Below are 19,384 nucleotides of genomic sequence, written 5' to 3' on the forward strand. Positions count from 1 at the left end.
TACTTGAACCGCAACCCCAAGTTTTTTCTGATTGGTTCATTTATAGTAGCACTAGCTAAGATGAGGTTCATTATTTATTTTCTTCATGATCAGACTCACAGTTTACTGGCGGACAATAAAAAAGATGAAAGAGGGAACTTGCAAGAGGGAGGGACCCAAGCCATCTCTCAAAAGCAACCTCTCAAAACATCAGCAACTGTGTAGCAAAGCACTGTGGCAACCATCCACAACCTGGCCTTGTGGTGGTGAACACTGCTCAAATTTTCTTCGAAGCACTAGCTTTGAAACCAAAATTGAAGTCCCCTCAAAATCAAAATTGATAATTCTTATGTTTTTTACCTGTCACTCACATGAGATCACAGTAATAAGAAAACGTCAACATTTCAATCAATTCCAGATGGACACCCTACATTTTTTCTTGTTCAAGAAGCCGTTTCGCTCTGATTTTTCACAATAGGGAAAAAAGACTATCACATCTCCCATTTCATGGCGGCTTTAATCGGATAAACAGCGAGACTACGCAGCAAATGTACATAGACCAACCATAAAGCAGTTCAAAATGATAGAATGCATCCTGCATGTATGTCTATAGAAAAGCATGCATGTCTACAAATGTCTTTTCAAACAAGCTTGGTGCAGAGATGGAAAGGTCAGCTAGGATTATGTTGTGAGCCATAACCTGTCGATATGAGATCCAAGAGATTTGTTTCCCCCACTCACTCCCATTCAACCTCTTGTTTGCATTTCCCTGTTTGTGCCTGTTGTGATGCATAAGTAAATAAGTGAATTGCAGGCCTTTATATCCTCTCGTTCAAATTCATTTTTCAAAGTGCTGTTACGTCCTGCCAGAATGCAGGGGACTTAAATGACTGACTATAAATTAGTAGGTTATTGTTGCTTTTATTATGGCCTGAAAACCAGAGCCAGAGTTACTTTACCGGTGTGCTTTTGTTCTGATGGCAGACATGAAGTGTTTCATATGCAGAGGGAGTTGCAGAAAGAGAGGACAAGATGTCGTGCTCTGGAAGATGAGCGCAGCAATCCCATGAATGTACACCGCTGGAGGAAAACAGCGGTATGAACTTATATTTGCATCATGCATGTTGCCGAAACAGTCGTATTATCAATAAAGTCTTCCAAAACAGTTAGATTTTGCTTCTATAATCTCTCTTTCTGTTTAGGATACTGATCCAAGCACCTTTGAATTGATTCAGAAGATTCATTGTCTACAACGGAGGCTGATAGCTAAGACTCAGGAGGTTGTGGAGAAAGAGCTTCTTCTACAGGTAAAAAGATTCACTCATTGGAACTAGTCATAGAACAATCCTTGTGCCCCTTCTGCCTCGCCTGTCATTGGTCAGACAAACAGATTGTCCCATCCCAGAATCAGACTATTAGTTGAAATGTTAGATTAATTCGTTTCTTTAAAGGGCTGGTAAAATGCCATTTTCACAAGATGTAAAATAAATATCTGATGTCCCCAGAGTGTGTGTGTGAAGTTTTAGCACAAAATACCCCACAGATATTTTTATATAGCATGGCAAAGTTGTCACTTTTTGAGGGTTTGCAAAAACGCACCGGTTTGTGCCTGGCCCTTTAAATGCAAATGAGCTGCTGCAGAGGGCGGGGTTTCAAGAGCTTGTTTATGTGTGTGTGTGTGTGTGTGTGTGTGTGTGTGTTAGGGCTGAACGATATTCTGTTTTAACATCGACATCGCGATGTGCGAGTGAGCGATAGTCACATCGCCGGAACATGCGATGTGAAGGGTAGTAGCACATAGCACCAGAGGGAGATATTACATGCGCTTCATGAGGCACCCGCGCAGTCTCTTGCTCTCTCTGCCGTGCACGCGCTGCGCAGTTTGGAGCACAGTCTCTGTCTCGCGGGCGCGCTCGCTCTAGATTCCGGAGATTTTAACTAATTCGCGGACATCAGTGAGCAGCTATTAATATGCGGGAGACTCCCGGAACTTCCGGGAGACTTGGGATGTCTGTATTTTTTATACTGAAATAATATCGCCATTATAATTATTGATTTTTCATAAGGCAATTTTTTTAGTGCCCCCTCAGCTCTTGATGCGCGTGGTGGGAGCGGTGGCGCTAACAGGCGGTATGGTGTAAAGCTGCTGTTTAAATGTGTTCGGCTTTTCTGTTTACAGAAACATGTTCTCTAATCTGTTTAGAAGATTTAATAATGTAATGTCATTATAAATGCTGAAAGACACTAGTTAATGTGATGTTGTTCAACAGTGTTAATCGAATAAGAAGTGGTTCTATCTGTTAGTCCCTGGTTCACTTTAAGGGGCGGAGTTAAGGGGCTAGAGAGAGAGTTCAGGGCGGGAAGTGAGAAGAGGAGTGAGTTAAGACAGCGAGAGAAGCGAGCTAGAGTTCTTCATGTTATGTACGGCGCGGGTTACGGCCATAACAGTAACCCTGCAGTTCTTGAATAAAGCCTCAGAAGGAGAAAGAATCCGTCTGTTTACTTCTAGTAGCGAAACGCTACATTTGGTGTCAGAAGTGACGGACTTTAACGCACGAGCCGAGCATCCGCTGCCGAGATGGATTACGGGGCGCGGCCGAAAGTGAAGCAAGAGATGCAGGAGACAGTAAGGGGGAAAAGCGAGTGCTTGTGGACACACGGGCCGGCGGCAGATCCGCGCTGGGTTTCGAGCGATGCGGCTAAGATGAGAGAAGCTATCATGTTACAAGCTGCTGAAGCTGGTTTTGCGCCTTCATTTAACCCGCACAGTGAGTTTGCACATCAGCAGATTGGCGCCGATATGACAGCGCATGTGCGGCGCGGCGAGACACACTCTCGCGATGACGTGAAGACGCGGGATGTAAACAAACATGGCGGCACCCAGACCTGCAGCGAATACATCAGAGACTCAGACACGCTCGCTATTAAAACACCTCGGTTCTCTGGTAAGACGGATTGGGATGCATTCAGAGCCCAGTTTGAACTGTTAGCTGATGCTGCAGGCTGGCCTGAAAAGCATAAAGCCTTGCAGCTAGCGCTGTGCCTCACTGATGATGCAGCTGCCTGTCTCTTGTTGTTGAGTCCTGCAGAGAGAAATGATTATAATGCATTAGTTGGGGCTCTTCATAGGCGGTTTGGACATTGTAGCCAGCCTGTCCTTCTAAGGACAGAATTTCATAACAGACGCAGAAGACAAGGTGAACCCCTCCGCATTTTGGCAAATGACATTGAATGCTTATGTAAACGCGCCTATGCTGAAATGCCACCATCAGTCCAGAATGAGCTCGCTAGAGACAGATTTATTCAGGCACTCCGCAGGAGAGGGAACTGTGTCTGGGGAACGAGTCAGCACAGCCTTCATGTGGAGCACTGAGGTTGTTTGATACACCAGAGTGGAAGTTGGAACAGGAGCAGGATGAGGATCTGAGGCCTGTTCTACGTTGGCTGGTGGCACAGCAGAGACCCGATTGGGGGAATATTACGGGGTGCTCGTTGGTCACAAAGGGACTGTGGTCCAAATTCAACACACTGCGGCTGAGTGAGGGAGTACTCCAGCGAGCATGGAAGGAGCCTGCCACTGGGGAGGACAGATGGCAAGTGGTAGTGCCCAAAACACTGAGGGAAGCAGTGTTAACCGCTTGTCATGGGAGTACGGGGTCCGGCCATTTCGGGGTGTCCAAAACGCTCCGCCGCCTTCGCCAGTGGTTCTACTGGGGCCAGCATAGAAGGGACGTGGAGGATTTCTGCCGCAGATGTGATGCCTGTGCAGCTTATAAGGGCCCTCTCGATCAGTCTCATGCCAAACTTCAACAGCAGGCTGTAGGAGCACCAATGGAAAGAGTAGCTGTGGACATCATGGGCCCCTTCCCTGTCACTGAGAGAGGTAACCGGTTCGTCCTCACTGCTATGGACTACTTTACAAAGTGGCCTGAGGCCTATGCGATACCGAACCAGGAAGCAGAAACGGTGTCTGATGCACTGGTGGAGGGGATGTTCAGCAGGTTCGGTGCAGCAGAGGTCATTCATAGTGATCAGGGGAGAAATTTTGAATCCAAGCTGTTTGCGGCCCTATGTGATCGGCTTGGCATGGAAAAAACTCGCACAACGCCTCTACACCCCCAAAGCGATGGCCTGGTTGAAAGATTGAATAGGACCTTGGGCCAGCAGCTAGCTATCCTTACAGCTGACCATCAGCGGGATTGGGACACTCACCTCCCTTTCATTCTCATGGCCTACAGATCTGCGGTACAGGACTCCACACTGTGTACCCCTGCTTTACTTATGCTGGGGCGTGAGCTTCGGACCCCCTCAGAGTTGTTGTTCGGGAAACCCCCAGACATGCCGGCTGTACCTGCTGGACCAGAGTATGCAAGGAGGTTGCAGGATCGGATGGAAACAGCCCATGTGTTTGCCAGGGATCAACTGGAAAAGGCTGGCATGAGACAGAAGAGGAACTATGATGTTAGGAGCAAGGGAAGAGACTTCCAGGCTGGCGAGTCAGTTTGGGTGTACAGCCCGAGAAAGAAAAGAGGACGCTCCCCGAAGCTTGACTGCCACTGGGTGGGCCCCTGCTTGGTTCTAGAGAAGGTGGGAGAGGTAGTGTTTAGGGTGCAGATGCCGCCTAGAGGCAGGAAGGTAGCCTTGCATAGAGACAGGCTGGCCCCGTACAGAGGTAAATTGGCCGTCTCTTTTGAAAAAAGAAATCTAACCCCCCTTGCCTCACAAAACAACATTGACCCCAGGCCTGTGCCCCACACCCCAGTTGCTCTTGAGTCCCCTACACTAAACACCCCACATTCAGTCACTTCCCATGGACTTTCCACTGATTCCCGTGCCCCAACCCCTCATCCCCTTGCAAGCTCAGACATTCAAACTGATATGCGGCCAAGGAGGCAGAGACGTCGGCCTGGGCACCTCAAAGACTTTGTTTGCCCCCTCGTGGACGAGGGTTCTTCTTATTAAGAGGGGGGCAGTGTAATGTCATTATAAATGCTGAAAGACACTAGTTAATGTGATGTTGTTCAACAGTGTTAATCGAATAAGAAGTGGTTCTATCTGTTAGTCCCTGGTTCACTTTAAGGGGCGGAGTTAAGGGGCTAGAGAGAGAGTTCAGGGTGGGAAGTGAGAAGAGGAGTGAGTTAAGACAGCGAGAGAAGCGAGCTAGAGTTCTTCTTCATGTTATGTACGGCGTGGGTTACGGCCATAACAGTAACCCTGCTGTTCTTGAATAAAGCCTCAGAAGGAGAAAGAATCCGTCTGTTTACTTCTAGTAGCGAAACGCTACAATACATAACAAAATATATTAAAGTTTTATTTCATTTAGTTTATTTCATATTATTATGATGATGACCAACACCAACACTGTTTTACTTTGGCACTTTGGCTAAGAAAAGTTGACTTGAACCAAAATGCTTATAAGTTGTTTTATAAAAAATATATTTATTTTAAGTTATATTGTTGTAAACCAATCTGGGGGGTTGACATACAGCAGCTGTTTTATAAAAAAATGTGTTCTGCTTTTGTGTTTACAGAAATGTTCTAATTTTGGAATAAAATATTAAGTGACCTTTTTGTCACTTGTAATGAAGCTTGCTTATTAATGAAATTATTTATATCATGGAATGGTCATTATTGACTTTAGCCTGGAGTTATGGCTCTCAATATCGCAATATATATCGTTGGGGAAAAAAATATCGCTATGTAATTTTTTTCCAATATCGTGCAGCCCTAGTGTGTTTGTGTGTGTGTGTGTGTTAGCAGCTGCGATTACCTCACGCAGACACACTAAAATGACAGAAACTGTTCTGCCTTTAATGTTAAAACGGAGTCAGACAAAGATGGAGAGACTCAAGAAGAAGTGACAACATATAGAATGCAACAGGACGTCTCTGAATGGTTAGTTGATGAATTTATGTTGCTGATGTGGAGTTATATCTTCAAACATATATATAATACGATAATATATATACACACATATGTAAACTAAAACATCTCGGTTACTAATGTAACCCTCAATCCCTGAAGGAGGGGAACGGCAGACGTAACGTCCCGTCGCCACGGTTGCTGACCATTGCTGTAACGGCCGTCACGATCTCGGGTCCTCAGCGAAAAACAATGTGTGCGTGCGCCCACTTCCTGCTGTTTATACCTGCGGGGCGGGGCGCATGACGCGATTCACGCACGCCACCGTTCATTGGCTCGTTCTGTAGACACTCGAAGATGATAGGGCTCCCTGAAGTGATCCCCACGTCGACGTTACGTTGAACGTGAGCGACTGAAAGGGAACTTATGTTACAGGAGATGAGATTAATCACGATTAATCGATTTGACAGAAATGATACGGTTATGTATGTTTGATACTCTTTCAGAGACATTAAACCGACCCTTCTTACCAACACAAAGTGTGGAATGGTAGTGTATTCACTTATTTATTGTGATCAAGATGAAAGAAAGATCTTGAGTTATTATCAAGTTATCAAGAAGACACTGGGGTTTTTCCGGCTTTTTTCTTAACTTAATACATTTTGTTTCCACTGTAAAAATAACTTTTTTTTTTATTTAGTTCAGTGCCTGTAGGACTTTTGCAGAAAGCTCCACATAATCAGAATGGCCACCATTAGTTTTACACATCCTCTGCGCCTGGCTTGTTCCATTATTACATATTTGGACTAATTTGATAATGCTTTCAGTGCAGTGCCTAATAACAGTAAAGCACTCTCTACTCTCTTAAATCCATTCCACAGAATTCTTCAGATTTTCCCCAAAACTATGAAAAAGTCTGCATATTCCGCCTGGACTGATAATAAGTCATTTTGACTATATTTTTAAAGTACTGTGAACTGAGAGAAAGACACATTTGTTTAATGTATGGGATTGTCATCGTTGACCTTTCTGCCATTTAATTCAATAATACACAACAAGCAGAGTCGATTATTTATATGTTTAGCCTTGCTCTACTTACATTACAGTCTAGAACTACCCATGAAGCAGAGTCATTTCCCTGTGTTTGTCCTTGTGTGTGGTGTGTGTAGTATTCAGAGGGCCCTCCATTATCTGAAATGAAGTGATCCGTGCTGTTCATTGCTCAGACTAGAAACAAATGTGATTGCTCAGATGTAGCAGGTGCTCGAGCAGAGCTTCTTGAGGGAGCAACATTTGTTTACATAAATGCTCTTGAAATCTCTGATTAGGTTATGAATGGAGAGATGGAGAGAGCGACTAGGGTAACTTTGTAGGCTTTCTTGCTTTCGTATTTGGGATTTTTAATTGATTTGGTTTGTTTGAGGACTATAACGGTGGCGCCAACGCAACTAAGCCGACACGTTTTAGAACTGAGAGAGGGAATAAATAAGACGGAAAGTTCTCAGTTCGTCTGAAAGAGACAGACAAAATGTTCCAGGAGTAGCTGTCTACTTTACTTTCGCCATTACGAGACGTGTAGACATGGACTGTGATGTTCAGTTTGATGGTGTTAAGAGTTTTTTTTTTTTTTCACCCACTTCGGATCTTGAGTTCAGATGCAGTGGAAATGATAAAATGGGCTTTCAAAATGCCATTAACATCAGACAGACAGCCAGTTTAAAAAGGTTCCTTTCACTGGCTGTATCAAATGAAGCTTAACAGACTGGTTCGCAATCTAAGGACACGAGCAACCGTTTTTAGGTATCAGATCGTATCAAATCAGGTGTTCACTTCTTCTTCCAAAACTGAATTCAAAACCCACTATAGTTGCACTGTATGTAGCTCTCTGTACTAGAGCCATGTAGTGTTTCATTTTTTACAGTAAAGTTATCTACAAAAATAAGAAGAGCATCGTTGATCATTTGTTTTTCAGCGTTTTGTAAATTTTTCATTCAAATTGTTTTGTTTTGTTTTTTTCTTTTTTAATTGAATTTTATAATGAGGTGGAAAAAATATTGAATTAGGCTTGGAAATTGCAAGATAAAACCCCATGGCTTCTGGGTAAATTGAAAATAACTCAAGATTGCTTTATTAAGATTTGTTCACGATCATGATAAATAAGTAAAATCTTATGCGTTTATTTGATTAAACATACAGTAAAAATATTATTACAGTTTAAAATAACTGTTCTCTGTTAATATTCCTGTGATGGCAAAACTGACCAATTCTTCAGTGTCACATGATCCTTCAGAAATCATTATAATATGCTGATGTGGTGCTCAAGAAAATGTTCTTATTATTACCAATGTTGCTTAAATGATTATTATTTTTTTGGTAGAAATCAGGGTATAGTTTTTCAGGATTCTTTGATGAATAGAAAGTTTAAAAGAACAGCATTTATTTTAAATATTTTTGTGTGTGTGTAAAATTATAGTCATTACTGTCACATTTGATAATCATTTCTGCATAAAAGCAATTCAGCATACAGCAGTTTGCTGTACATGCAAAGAGATGTTTTTAATAGATTATATTGGAAACACTGTACAATAAGGTTTGTTACATTAGTTAGCATGAACTGATAATGAACTGCACGTATACAGATTTAATATTCTTTGTTAATGTTCATTTCAACATTTACTAATACTTTATTAAAATCTTGTTAACATTTGTTAATGCACTGTGAACTAACATGAACTACTGTAACAATGAACAACTGTATTTTTATTAACTAACGTTAACAAAGATGAACAAATACAATAACAAATGTATTGCTCATGATTAGTTAATGTTATTTAATACATTAACTAATGTTAACTAATGAACCTTATTGTCAAGTTACCATTATATTAATCTCTGTGTGCTTCTGTATGTTTGGATTCATATTGTTGTTGTTTTTTCAATTCTGTTTGATGCCACTATGAACAACTTTTACGATAGGCCTACATAAGTTAATCAGCATTGCGTATTTCTATGCACGATTTCTCACAACTTCAGTTGCCAGTGGACTCCAATTGAAATGAACTCTGATTCCAGCTTTATGCACACATTGTCTGCGAGGAAGTACGAGTGAACATTGGGGTTCAGTGCTAATTAGGTTAAAGCTGTCTGCCTTACAACACCCCTATAACTCACTGTGTAATTATGAAGTCGCTCAGGCACATCTCTGTGTATCGGCTTTGGCGCTGTGTGTGAGCTGCATTTGATGCCTTTTAAAACAGCCGTCAGACAGCAGGGCATTGTTGTATTGTTTTGTAGCTGTTTGCAGTGAAGATTGTGACAGCGTGTACAATATAGCACCGTTTAGGACACAATAGCAAAAAGCCATTGCAGTCAAGACAATGCTGCACTTCTGTAGACGGAAGACACTTGTGATTTAAAAAGGATGCGAGATAGGCTCCATTTTGAATATAATACCCATTATAGATCTTGAAGTATTCACAATGCACTACTTTACAGCAGACAAAGACCAGGCGATGTTTTTCGCACAGACACAGACTCTAATTGTCGCATTATTTGCATTGAGGCAGTGCAGTAATAAAAGAGGCACGGAGCATATCATGTCGGTTAATATTCGTGCAGGCAAATCTGGACTGGCGATTAGCGGTCAGCTGTTTTATCATGCATAGTGGCTGCAAGATATGGCCCAATGACTCACCGTTTTACCAGCTGAGGTACGACAGGAAGGGTTGTTTTACCTTTGCAACAAACAGCGGGTTTATTATGCCCTACAGATAATCTAATATAACACTATATGCATCATATCACAGATGAGTCGTAAGGTCAGCGAAACTTTCGAATCAGGTGCCGCAGAGTTAGATTGAGTTTTCTGAGCAAGTGGGTAAAACAGAAAAGAAAGCGTTATTTTTTATTGCGGAAGATCCAGCACTCAGAGCAAGGTCATGACCTCTAATTTCCAAAGCTCATGCGTGAGCACTTCCTTCAACGCTACTGTCTTTCAAGCACTTCAGGCCAGCTACGAACTCTCTCGCTGCTTACACACTAACCTGTTTAGTACACACTGCTATGAACTAAGTGTCCAGAACTTATGGTATTTAGTGGGGATCCCATAACTCTTTTATGAAAGCTTGTTTCCGCCACAAAAAAGAAAAAGAAAAGAAAAGGTAATTGCGACTTTTTATCTCAGAATTGCGTGGTATAAAGTCGCAATTGCGAGTTATAAAGTCAGAATTGCGTGATATAAAGTCGCAATTGTGTGTCGTAAAGTCAGAATTGCGTGTTATAATGTCAGAATTGCGTGTTATAAAGTCGCAATTATGTCGTAAAGTCAGAATTGCGTGATATAAAGTCACAATTGTGTCGTAAAGTCAGAATTGCGTGATATAAAGTCGCAATTGTGTCGTAAAGTCAGAATTGTGTGATATAAAGTCGCAATTGTGTGTCGTAAAATCAGAATTGTGTGTTATAAAGTCAGAATTGCGTGTTATAAAGTCAGAGTTGCGCGATTTAAAGTCAGAATTGTGTGATATAAAGTCAGAATTGCGCAATATAAAGTCAGAATTGCGCAATATAAAGTCAGAATTGCGTGTTATAAAATCAGAATTGCGCAATATGAAGTCAGAATTGCATGTTATAAAGTCGCAATTGTGTGTCGTAAAGTCAGAATTGTGTGTTATAAAGTCAGAATTGCGTGTTATAAAGTCAGAATTGTGCGATTTAAAGTCAGAATTGCGTTATATAAAGTCAGAATTGCATGTTATAAAGTCAGAATTGCGCAATATAAAGTCAGAATTGCGTGTTATAAAGTCAGAATTGCGCAATTTTAAGTCAGAATTGCCCGTTATAAAATCTGAATTGCGCAATATAAAGTCAGAATTGCGTGATATAAACATCCAATTCTGAGAAAAGTCAGAATTGCTGGTTTTTTTATCACAATTGCGAGTTTATATCACACAATTCTGACTTTATATCTCGCAATTCTGAGAAATAAAGATGTGTGATAAAAATGATAAGTGAGATAAAAAGTCGCAATTACCTTTTAAAATGTTTTCTTCTTTGGCATAAACAAGCTTCCATACTTTTCCCCGCAAGCGTTTTTGAAAAAGTTGCCAGCCACCGCCAGCATTTGTTATTATTTTCGCAAAAGGTTTTGTGATTTACAGGATGAATAATAATAATAATAATAATAATACATTTTATTTAAAGCGCCTTATCAGGACACCCAAGGACACTGTACAGAGCAGATAAAAACATTAAAACAGTAAACAAATAAAATTGGCAAGACAACATTGAAGAGATATGGGTCAGGTGGAAAATGACTGTCTAAACAACAGAGTTTTAAGTTTGGATTTGAAAAGATGAAATGAGTCAATGGTGCGAAGGTCTGGAGGGAGTGAGTTCCAAAGATGGGGAGCAGAGCGACTAAACGCCCTGCTCCCCATTGTGACAAGACGGGCAGGGGGGACAGAAAGCTGGCAGGTGTTGGAGGATCGGAGTGAACGGGTAGGGATGTTTAAATGGAGGAGATCTGAGATATAAGGAGGAGCCATATTATGAAGAGCTTTGTAAGTAATGAGAAGTATTTTAAAAATGATCCTCTGTTTAATGGGAAGCCAGTGAAGTTGCTGCAAAATAGGAGTGATATGATGAAAAATGGGGGTCCGAGTAATCAGACGTGCAGCAGAGTTCTGTAGGAGCTGCAACTTCTGGAGCGATTTATTAGGGAGACCAAACAGGAGTGAGTTGCAGTAGTCTATCCGCGATGTGACGAGGCTGTGGACCAGGATGGCAGTGGTTTGTGGAGTGAGAGAGGGGCGAAGACGGGAGATGTTACGCAGGTGGAAATAGGCGGACCGGGTGATGCTATTTATGTGAGAGTGGAATGATAATGTGCTGTCGAGGACGACGCCCAGACTCTTAACCTGAGGGGAGGGAAGAACAATTGAATTATCAATGATAATGGAAACTGTATTAGCTTTGGAGAGAGTATGTGGTGTGCCCACCAGAAGAACTTCGGTTTTTGAACTGTTTAGTTTGAGGAAGTTGGATGAAAACCAAGAATGGATTTCTTGGAGACAGAGGGTGAGAGAGGTGGGTGGGAGTAAAGAAGATGGTTTAGTAGAGAGGTAGAGCTGGGTGTCGTCCGCGTAGCAATGAAATTGAATGTTATGTTTACGGAGGATGTGACCAAGAGGGAGGATGTAGATGATAAAAAGGAGAGGCCCCAATACAGATCCTTGGGGCACTCCAGCGGAGACAGGGAAGGTAACGGATTTCTGGGATTTGAGTTGTATGAACTGTGTGCGATCCGAAATGTATGAAGTAAACCAGGCTATGGGAGTGTGGGTGATACCAATAGATGATAATCGACTAAGGAGGGTAGGATGAGAAATGGTATCAAAAGCTGCTGTGAGGTCCAGTAGAATGAGAATAGAAAGTAACCCAGAATCAGAAGCCATGAGAAGGTCATCTGAAATTTTGAGGAGTGCGGTTTCAGTGCTATGCAGGGGACGGAAGCCGGATTGAAACTGCTCGTAGATGCTGTTAGACATGAGGTGATTATGAAGTTGAGAAGCGACTGTTTTTTCCAGAATTTTAGATAAAAAGGGTAAGTTAGATATTGGACGGAGATTGCTGAAATTAGTGGGGTCCAGACCAGGTTTTTTCAGAATGGGTGTGACCGAGGCAGTTTTGAGTGAAGGGGGGACGGAACCGGAACTTAGAGAGGAGTGAATAATCTCAGTGATGAGAGGGGCAAGTGAAGAGCAACAGAATTTGACCAAAGTGGACGGAAGTGGGTCAAGCTGGCATGTGCAGGGTTTAGATTTATGAATAATGTCCGTAATGACTTGAACGGAGGGAAGTTCAAAACTTGAGAAAGTAGTAGTTAGGGGTGGATAAGGGGTGTTAAAGTTGCCTCCAGAAGCTGCAGCTCCAGAATTCAGGTGTTGATGGATGTCTGTGATTTTTGAAACAAAAAAGGACATAAGTTTATTGCAGTAGTCCTGGGATTGCATGTGGTAGGGAAGAGAATCAGGAGGTTTTGTAATGGAGGTGAGAAGGGAAAACAGGGTTTTGGAATTTTGATGATTAGAGTGAATTAAATGAGAGTAGTAAGCAGATTTAGCCGAAGAGAGGGAGTCCTTATACAGATTAACATGATCCTTGTACATATTATTGTGAATGGTGAGTCCAGTTCTATTAGCAAGGCGTTCCAGCTGACGACCCTGAGATTTCAGAAGACGTAGGGCAGGAGTGAACCAGGGTGCTGAGCGGGTGAAAGAGACTGATCTGGATCTCATGGGAGCATGGGTGTCCAAGAGAGTGTGAAGATATTTGTTGTAATAAGAAACTAATTCATCAGGTGAACAGCAGGCAGATACACTTGGAAAATTATTAATATCAGATGCAAAGGTGACAATGTTAATGTCCTTGATATTCCGGAAGGAGATGGTGCGAGGGAGGGTCATTTTAGATATCGGAAGGGTGATGTTAAAAGTAATGAGCATGTGGTCGGAAAAGGCAACAGAGTGAGTTTTACAAACAGAGGGGATGACACCAGAACAACAGACCAAATCCAATGTGTGCCCCCCACAATGAGTTGGAGAGTCAATATATAAACGCAGACCGAGGCTTTCCAAGCAAGATGAAAAGTCTCTGGAGAGCGGAGAACTGATATTATCCATATGAATATTAAAGTCACCCAGAATTATGAAATTATGGGATAGGGTTGACAGATGAGTGAAAAGCTGGGAGAAATCATTCAAAAAATCCTTGTTATATTTTGGGGGACGGTAGACAGTGACCACAACTGTGGGAGAGGGTCCGGGCAACAATGAGGCAGAATACTCAAAAGATAAAAATAGAGGTAAAGCAGGAATCGGCAAAACTTTCAAGGTCTCGCGATGCAACAGTGCGAGACCTCCGCCACGTCCAGAAGCACGGGGCTGGCAATTGTAAACAAACCCCGGAGGCGCAGACTCGTTGAGAGGAATAAAATCGTTAGTCAGCTGCCAGGTCTCAGTCAAACATAAAAAATCAAGATTAAAATCCATAATGACATCTCTGACTAGCGGACCCTTGTTATTAAGAGAGCGAATGTTCAGGAGACCAAAGTTGACGGTGGCAAAGCTACTTTTACAAGCAGAGTTAGCCACTTTAGGCAGGCTAGCCAGACTACTATGATTAGCTCCCCGGCAAGCGTTACGAGAGCGGCGGCGTGTGGTAAACCAAGTTTGTATGAAAGAACTAGAGTTCTTATAAAAGCGCTTACCGCGCGATCCACGGTGGACGTATCTCCGGTTTGGCTGGAAGATGATGTCCGACGGAATGGAGCAACCAGGTGGAGGCTGGAGGACATCGACATGGCGTCGGAGCTTCAGAAGCTCAGCGACAGAGTACTGGAACAGAGCGTCGACTTGCAGGTGGGCAGGAGACACCAGAAACCAGCCAAGCACGAAGCAGAAAATTGACCGGAGAAACCACGTCATCCTGTACAGGGAAGTGAGAGAGGCTGGGGGACCGGAGCGAAGATCCTCAGGTAAGCAACAGCGGTGGAGATGGTAGGATCACAGTCGGGATCACAGAAGAGCGATAATCCAGCAGTTACTGGTCATAAGCAGTAACCAATGTTGTAGAGGCGATGTAATGTTTTCAATTTGATCAGATTGAAACACTATGTGGCTGAAAAATTCGCTGGCGTTGTCAAAGTTTATGCAAAAAGTTCTACCGGTGAGTAGCGGCGACAGTCACGCCCGCGTTCACTCTCCGTCCTCGAACGCACTCTCCGCGTTCCTCCAAACCAGCTCTCTTACACACACAGTCAGGTTCAGTCGACTGTAAGTGGCCAGAGTCGAGTGGGAAAGTAAAAGCGGCCGAATGACTGTACATGTGGCCAATTACATTTCACATTGTAATGGATTTCTTTAGTTGTTTTAAATAAAAATGTGGATAAATGCACAAGAGCATGATTTGATTGGCTTCGCTTGTTAGCTTAGTAAAATGGACAAAAAATGTTTTTATAAGCTGAAGGTTATGAGGAATATTCAGGGTAAAATACAACTCAGGTTTTATTGATAGTATGTGGCCTTCTCTCGATTGCCATATAAATAATGTCGACTTTTAAGCCATTTAAGTGTTAGCATCTAGCTAAATGTATTACTTTAAGACTTGCATGTATAGTTTTGTCCCCCGTTTGTGCTGTTTTTGACCTTATCAGACCTGTGACCCACCAATTGAGTCACGTCACGAACGCTTGCCTCCACTCTTTTGTGACAGAAGTTTTTCCATGACAGCAACAACAACACAATAAAACCATTGTGATTGTCAAAATCTTCTCTAGCTGTCAAGGGAGGATGTCTCTTCCGTAAGACACGACAGGTCGGAAGCCGGTAGACGTGCAATTGTCGTCCGAAATCTTTGGCAGAGAAAACTGTTGCGGGGGTGAAAATTGAGCGTATGTTCCCGTCACTGTCAGTCACAACACGTCTTCGTTTCTAAATGGAGTGACACACAGAACATCTGTTTGCTTTTAAATCGAGCTTGTGGTCCCGAACGCGCTGAAGCTTCAGGTGTTCTCCATGTCACATGGCCCTCTATGATTATTCAGTCTGATATAAGGGAAATGAAGTCAGAATGAAGCTGAGCAACAACTTCCTGTTTGTTCCCTTTCCTTTTGTTTGCAAGGTGTAAAAATACTTCTCACGTATATGATGACTGTAGACATGCTGTTAAATATGCGATTGGGTGAGAGAGAGATGGAAATGGAGTGAAAAGTGAGCGAGAGTATCGAGAGATGAGGATTTGAAGGACCCATGATTCGGTTCATTGGATGAGAGCCAGATATTCTTTGTCATTTCCTCTGAATCAGGGAGGATGGAGAAATTCAGATCATAGTATTTATAGACGATGCTTTTCTATTCAGCAGTTCAGCAGGCAAAAGCACATTTTAATCACTATCATTATCTAGAAGCAGGTGACATTGGCTTTGATTTGCAGTAGATCATTTGATCTACGTTTTTACCTGTGTCTAATAATAGAGTTCTACGTTCTACGTCTAGAATTTCAGGCCCCATCCTAAATGGCACACTTCATATGCACGTATGGGGCCCTATTTTAACGATCTGAAACGCAAGTGTCAAAGCGCAAAGCGCAAGTAACTTTGTGGGCGGATCCCTGGCGCTGTTGCTATTTTCCCGGTGGGATAAATGCCTCTTGCGCCCGGCGCAAATCTAAAAGGGGTTGGTCTGAAGTAGCTTCATTATTCATAGGTGTGGTTTAAGCGTAACATGAAATAAACCAATCAGAGCGTCCTCTCACATTCCCTTTGAGAGCAGGCGCGCTTGTTCCAACGCAGATTGCTATTATAACGGCGGATTTGCCAGGCGCACGCCAGGAGCGCTAGATTTTTTTTTTTTTTATCTAGATAGATTTTTTTCACATCTTCATGGACACAACAATGATTTCCCTCGTGTGTTAATATTTTTCCTTGTAATAATGTATGATTTGCAAAAATTAAAACTGCTGCGTCTGTTTTCAAAACAAAACATGCAGCCATCTTAAGTTTTCATCTTTATAGATTCACTTAGAAACTCAAGATGAACTTTTTTTGCTATATTTCCTTATTTTGAATTGAAAAAACTGAATGTCGTGAAAGCAATCTGCAAATAAGAACAACATACGAGTTATTTCCATGCGTGCAATATAGAAATTAGTAGAATAGAAACAGATTTTGTAAATGTGTTTTTATCATAGTGTCTTCACAAAGGTTTGGGTTTCTATTTGAATATCTATCTTCTATCTTCGGTGTCACATAATCCTTCGGAAATAATTTTAATATCTAATATTTGATGCTCAAGAAACATTTCTTATCATTATCAATGTTGAAAACAGTCGTGCTGCTTAATATTCATGTGGTGATACGTAATACTTTTTTTTCAGTATTTTCAAAAGAACAGCATTTCTTTTAAAATGTATTTGACTCCAAACTTTTTGAATGTTAGTGTAGAAAATAAAAAGTTAATCCACTTTAAGATAGCATGTATGTTTTTATGTGCATTTGGGGGATTTTATTCACATTTTGGTGTGTCTATCCAACATTTATTATTCAATATTACAAACAAATTGCATTAAAATATGTGGATGAAATCCGTTTATTTTCTCTCGAGAAACAGACAGACCAGTAGTTGAACATTTATCTTGTATAAAGCTTGAGAAGAGATCTCGACAATGTCACAAACTGTGCTCAGATTTGGCCAGATAGGAAGGTCTGCGATCAACAGTCAGAGAAAAGTAATTCAGAAGAGCTTAACTTGTATTGAACCTGAAACAATCCATTTAAGATCTGTATGCAAGAGGCATTGCGAAAAACTAAACTCGGAGCAATAAAGCATTTCCTCTGAGAAATAAAGCCCCAAAATGTGTCATTCTTGGTGTTATGTGTATGATAAATATACTAAGACAGGCGGAATAAAAGAGAAAGACAAAAATAGACAGGTTGTTGGGTCTCCGTTGAGCACACGTGTATCTGCATTAGCATTATCAAAGCTCAACCCACGTCTGGCCATGAAAACGTATTTGGGTGCTAAAGTGATATGTATTCTTTGATAAAGCTCTGCGAGTTCAGATGTTTGCTCGAGACAGAGAGTTGGTGTAAGGTGGAGTCTGAGACTGGGTTTGATCTCGGACTTGTTGTGATCCTATGAAAGTCAGTGTATTAAAGTCCAGACGCCTCTCAGTCATAAATCATTCATTCGCTGACTCGCTATCGCACGCGCTCACTTCACTATTGATGGAATTGTGAAGAGACGGCCACCATGGCTGTGAAGAAACGGAGAAAGGAAAAAAGGACAGAAAATATCTTGAGAAAAATACTGGAAGCTTCAGAGGAATAATGTGTTAAGCTTTCGGCTTTGCAATAAATCTATAGTGTGTGTGTGTGTGTGTGTGTGTGTGCGCATGTGCAACGTGTGAGTAACGTGTTTGAGACAAAGAACAGTTTTGTGGTTGTCGAGGCCATGAGAGTGTCTTCATTTTGAATCCCGAACCTTTTGATCACAAGCGATCTTTTTTTCAGACGTCCTAAACCCCCCGAATTCATGATTTCTCCTGTGGCACATCATTTATATTCCATGGAAAATTCAGAGCCTTTATATTAGTGATCATTTTAGACACCAGACAGGCTGCATTTATTAGCATTGATGAGTTCAAACTGGTCAGGACTCCCTCTCTAATTAGCAACATTGATGATCTGTGTGTGTGTGTGTGTGTGTGTGTGTGTGTGTGTCATTACTTGGTCAGCGCTGCGATGGAGTCTTAGTTATACATCTTTCTTTCATCCACACATTTGGATAATTAACACTAGCTTCCAAAACGAATTAGCTGTCAGTCCCCTGAATCCAGCTGTATCTTTTTCCTGTGATGTGACACTGAAAAATAACTTCATTGCTTTTGATCGTATACGACTAACAATAAACAAAAGATCTCGTTATAATGCTCTGAACTCACTATGAACTAACAAAATATCTTTTTAAGTCTTTTCAAGGGGAAAATGCTTCTATTTAGTGACATACTATTTAGCATATCAGAGAATGTTCACATTGTTTTAGAGGATCTATTTCATCATATTAATTATGGTCCTCAAATTCATTCCATTTATTTAGAATATTTTGAATAACAGAGCTAGAATTTTTCACTGTTTGTATAAAAAAAATTAAATAACAATAGTGAAAATGTTAACAAGTACTATTTGCTTAAATTAATTTAAATTGAATTTGTCGGTATTTCACATTTAATATATTAATGGTTCCTAATTTTGTTTTAGAGGTCTCCTACAATAGGTTTACTGTCAGGTTCTGGGTAGATGATGTAGGAGGCGAACACGAAGATAACAAATCAAAGGGTTTTAATTCCCAATAAGGCAAATACAAGAAAACAAGGAGCGTGTGCACAGAGCACAGACTGAAACACTAACATAAACAAACATAAACATTGACCGACAACTGAAAGGTGAAAGACAGGAACTTAAATACACAGATGATAACGAGTGACGACAGGTGAAGACAATGAAGGATGATTAACTGATAAACTAGACAGGTGATGAAAATGAACTAATGAAAATGATGACAGAGATGAAGAAAACAAACAGAAAGTCCATGATAAACGTGACATAACGCCCCCCTTCAACAAGGCGCGACCTCGCGCCGTAGAACAACAAAGGGGTGGGGGGGTGGGCGCCCTGGAGGCTGATGAAGGGGTGGCCGATCTGGAGCAGGAAGCCTCCAGGGCGGAGCAGGACGTGCAGGCGGCCAGGGCGGAGCAGGACGTGCAGGCGGCCAGGGCGGAGCAGGACGTGCAGGCGGCCAGGGCGGAGCAGGACGTGCAGGCGGCCAGGCCGGAGCAGGACGTGCAGGCGGCCAGGCCGGAGCAGGACGTTCAGGCGACCAGGGCGGAGCAAGACGTGCAGGCGGCCAGGGCGGAGCAGGACGTGCAGGCGGCCAGGACCCTCGGGCGGCCATGGCGGTGTGGACCCTTCGGGCGGCCATGGCGG

General features: G+C 42.1%; 1 protein-coding gene across 1 annotated transcript in view; it reads left to right on the top strand.

The window, feature by feature from the left end:
* Positions 1 to 19,384, top strand: part of cfap58 (cilia and flagella associated protein 58) — a 124,798-nt gene that overhangs the window by 69,150 nt on the left and 36,264 nt on the right. The window contains exons 14-15 of the mRNA XM_079617086.1: positions 964 to 1,075; positions 1,182 to 1,286. Coding sequence (XP_079473212.1) covers positions 964 to 1,075; positions 1,182 to 1,286 — 217 coding nt within the window. The remainder of the gene's footprint in view (positions 1 to 963; positions 1,076 to 1,181; positions 1,287 to 19,384) is intronic.

This window comes from Phoxinus phoxinus (assembly GCF_949152265.1).
Source record: "Phoxinus phoxinus genome assembly, chromosome: 6".
Classification (NCBI taxonomy): domain Eukaryota; kingdom Metazoa; phylum Chordata; class Actinopteri; order Cypriniformes; family Leuciscidae; genus Phoxinus; species Phoxinus phoxinus.